At 36.6% G+C, this 4,133-nt stretch overlaps 1 protein-coding gene across 1 annotated transcript; it reads left to right on the top strand.

The window, feature by feature from the left end:
- The first annotated feature begins 2,888 nt into the window (after positions 1 to 2,888).
- LOC116589944 (olfactory receptor 11G2-like) lies at positions 2,889 to 3,874 on the top strand. The gene is given in 3 exon segments (XM_032341678.1): positions 2,889 to 3,392; positions 3,394 to 3,825; positions 3,827 to 3,874. Coding segments are annotated over 3 exon segments (984 nt in total).
- The last annotated feature ends 259 nt before the right edge of the window (positions 3,875 to 4,133 follow it).

Below are 4,133 nucleotides of genomic sequence, written 5' to 3'. Positions count from 1 at the left end.
GTGATTTTTTTTAATTTTTATCTATAAATATATTTTATATTTTAGAGAAAGTATATAAAATAATACATAATTTTTTACAAAGCCTTCATTCTTCCCTGCAGGGCATCTCAAATGTCTATTCAGATTATATGTGTTTAAAAATCTCATCAGGAAAATCTGAGTTACCACTTCAGTTTCATACAGTCATCCAGAGAAAAAGATGACAGAAGGCAGAGGGCTTCATATCACTTCAGAGGAGATAAAGTATTTGTAAGTAGTGGATATTTATTTTCATTAAGCATAATTAAGAGTTAAGAGCACCTATATTTTCAATGAAAGGAAAAGCCAACAGGTAGTCCCAGATAGATGCTACAATGACCGAAGGCAGGGAGAGAGGGACTTAGAACAATGAGGCAGGAATAGAGGAATTCTCAAAGATGAAGTCTGCTCCTGAACTGAGAAAAAAACAAGCAACTCACAATAGAGAGTTTATTACAGATAAGAATTGTAAAGAAAACCTTTCTTTTTCTGGACATTTTCTTTCCTCTTCCTTTAAACTTTGATTAACAGCTCCTCATTTAACAACCACCCTCAATACATCCAAGTCTTCTTCTCAAGGGCTCCTTATTCTTTCCTTCATTGTGAAGTGAGTTTACACTGATTATAACCAAGAATGAAAGGAATATTTCTCATTCAAATAAAACCACCCAAAAACACACCTTCCTCCCACTCTTGTTCTTATGATGTTTCTTTGCCCTGGTTACATGTAGTATTATCCACCATTGTCAGTTTCACTGATAAGTAAAATTATAGTCACACTAAAGGATGTGGGGCACATACTATATACTTCAGTTAAATTTCAAATATAGAAAATTTAGGTTGTCTAGTTCTGGGTTAAAGCACCATACCATCCCTTACAATCACTGAATTTCCAGCCCACCGCCTGTTTCAGTGAGCTCACAATCTTGGAATTATGGTTTATGGTTTTTCCCATTTCAGTTCACCAGTCCATTTGTATACCATGTTTGCTCTCTGAAGACTCACATTAATCTTAACATAGTTGGTCTCCTTTAGGTATTTAGTAGAAAATTCTGTTCTAGAAGATACCTGCCTCATCATCTTTGCTGACATACCTGAAATAAACTATATAGAGAGACGATGAGAAATATATAAATAATCTATGGTGTACAGCCTGTGGTATACGGCCTCTATGGTATACGGCCTCAGTTCTTAATGCACACTTCCTGAGGTTAATCCTCTACATACACGAGTGTAAATTTGATATAAGCAAGTTGTATGTTGCATGCAAAACAAATTGTATTAAAAACAATAAGGAAACACAGTTAATATGTATGTAGAAGACAGCCATGTAGAAAAAAAGTTTAGGTTTTAGAATCAACATACTCAGAGGGACAATGAAATTCAATGCTACATTTAGAAATGTGAAAGTACTTGTTTGTTTTAAGGCTCCAGAACTGGAGAGAGCAGAATTTAATGAGATAATGAACATTAAGTGACTCTCACAATAAGTATTTAATGCAGGACAGTGGTTGTTGTTAACACTTACAATTTTACAAATCAAATGTGTTTTTAAAAGTGTCCAAAAGTGGGTTCATATCATAAATGCCAAGAATTGGGACATAGTGCAGGTCTAAGAGGAATGGAGGATTTAAGATAGTGATTTCCAGCTTTGGTTAGTAGCCTTATTAAAGTCCTTCTTTATTTTTTATAATAATAGGAATCTGGTTCAAAGGAGGGAAAGCTATAATACATGCATAATATATTTCTGCAGCCATCTGAGAAAAATGGGGTCTACAGTAACAAAGTTCATGGAAAAAGCTCTGAACTAATATCCAAACACCTAAGTTTTAGATGTGTTTCTTCCACGAGAAGTCTGCAAGACCTTGGATGAGTTTAACTTCTCTGGTTTCAGTTTCTGTGATGTGAGGAAATTAACTTGATAATTTCTGAGATCCCTCTGACACTAACATTCTACATGAGTGTATTTCTCTCACAGTTTTAGAATTAAATATATGCTTTTGTTCCTTTTTATTATCTTTTTAATAAGACAATTCATCACCATGTAGTAACAAGATGATGAGACATCAGAATTGAGAAATTGGTGTTCCTCCATCTACCTCTGGCTCTTTTTCTATTTGAAAACCAGGATCTCCTAATAAAGGAGGGAAGCTAACTTGGGTCCTTATGGTATCAAATTAGCTGTTTCTCATCAAGTAAAATTTAAAAACATGTATAAAAAGCAAATAGGTATGTTAACTAACTGGAATTAAAATAAAAACTTTTAAAAAAAGGCAAATAGGTTCTTGCTAGCATGGAGTTTGGGGGAGTGTCTTCAGCACCCTCTTTCAGTCAACAGAGTTATTCAGCACAGATCTCCTGACAATATTATGTTACTGAGAACATAGTAAGATGCTCTTTTTCTGCTGACCTAGTTCAATTTCGGGTTATATTTAAACTTTGATTTTTCTTAAAATTTTCCAAAATACTATACAAAATTTTCTTTTCAGCAAGAAGAAACCAGCTATATAAATATTAGTGGGTATATTAAGAAACTACATATCAAAAAACAATTAATTTAAATGCAAATGGAGAAAACTAGTTTGGACTCAGTGTTACATGATGCCAGTAAAATTTATACTGTGAAAATGAAGACTGAGGTGGGGGTGGTGGTTATAGGAGCATACCAGGTTCTCCAAGAACCCTGATCTCACTGGGTTAAGCCAGATCCTGAGAAGGGAATCAATGAATTCAGAACCACATAGAGCCTTTTCACAAAAGTGCATTAAAGGAGTATATAGGAGTCAGAAGAAATAAAAATAACTTTTAAAGAGAAAGAAAATGACTAATATAATGATCCTTATTGCTCATTCCCTTCATAGTTTAGGAGAATGAGTATCTCAGAAGCCAACAATATCTCTGGGTCTGTGACTGAGTTCATTCTCCTGGGCTTTCCATGCCACAGGGAGATCCAGATCCTCCTCTTTGTCATCTTCTCCCTCATCTACATTCTGACTCTCATGGGGAACACATCCATCATCTGTGCCATGTGTTCAAGCCAGAAACTCCATACACCCATGTACATCCTCCTGGCCAACTTCTCTTTCCTGGAGATATGCTATGTCAGTTCTGATGTGGCCAAAATGTTGGCCAACATCATCTCTCAGACCAAGAGCATCTCCTATGCTGGCTGCCTGCTCCAGTTCTACTTCTTCTTCTTCTCCATGTGTGCTGCTGAGGGCTACTTTCTGTCTTCAATGTCCTTTGATTGGTTCCTTGTTATCTGTCTACCTCTACATTACCCCACCATCATGACTTACCATCTATGTGCCCGATTAGTGGTTTCTTGTTGGGTAGGTGGATTTCTATCCATACTGATACCTGCTATTCTTATAGTCCTGGGTGCCCTTCTGTGGCCCTAACATCGTTGACCATTTTTCCTGTGATCTGGGACCACTACTGGCTCTCTCCTATGCTCCAGTTCCCAAAACTACTCTAACTTGTGCTACTGTAAGCTCTCTTATTATATTCATCACCTTCCTCTACATCCTAGGGTCCTGCACCTTAGTTTTGCATCCTGTCCTTCGGCTCCCAGCTGGCTCAGGTAGGAACAAAGCCTTTTCTAAATGTGCCTCACATTTCTTGGTGGTTTCCCTGTTCTATGTCTCAGTCATGGTGATGTATGTGAGTCCAGGCTCCAGAAGCCACCCTGGGACACAGAAATTTGTGACCCTGTTTTACTGCATGACAACCCCATTCTTTAATCCTTTGATTTACAGCCTTCAGAACAAAAATATGAAAGATGCTCTCAAGAAAGTCCTCCTGACATGGCAGATCTCCACCATCAAAAGAAATTTCTAAAAATACAGAGAAATGATATAAATTTTCTTATCATTCTCTCACGAATACCAAATTTCTCTCACTGGGGGAAAAGTATCTTCTGGGCATATCAGAGTGTTTGATTCCTTATTCTTATGAAAGTGAGATTTTTTACACATAAAGAAACCTCATCTTGTCTCAAAAGCAAATACCCATAGTCTGAAAGGTCTCTTATAGAACGTTCTGTACAGTTTTCATTCATCAATGTGTCATTTCTCTATTTTGGTCATTTTTTTGAAGTCTGAGAGCAAATGTAT

Source organism: Mustela erminea, chromosome 5 (assembly GCF_009829155.1).
Source record: "Mustela erminea isolate mMusErm1 chromosome 5, mMusErm1.Pri, whole genome shotgun sequence".
NCBI lineage: Eukaryota > Metazoa > Chordata > Mammalia > Carnivora > Mustelidae > Mustela > Mustela erminea.
Note: the sequence above shows the minus strand (reverse complement) of the source record. Positions and strands in the feature narration are given on the sequence as shown.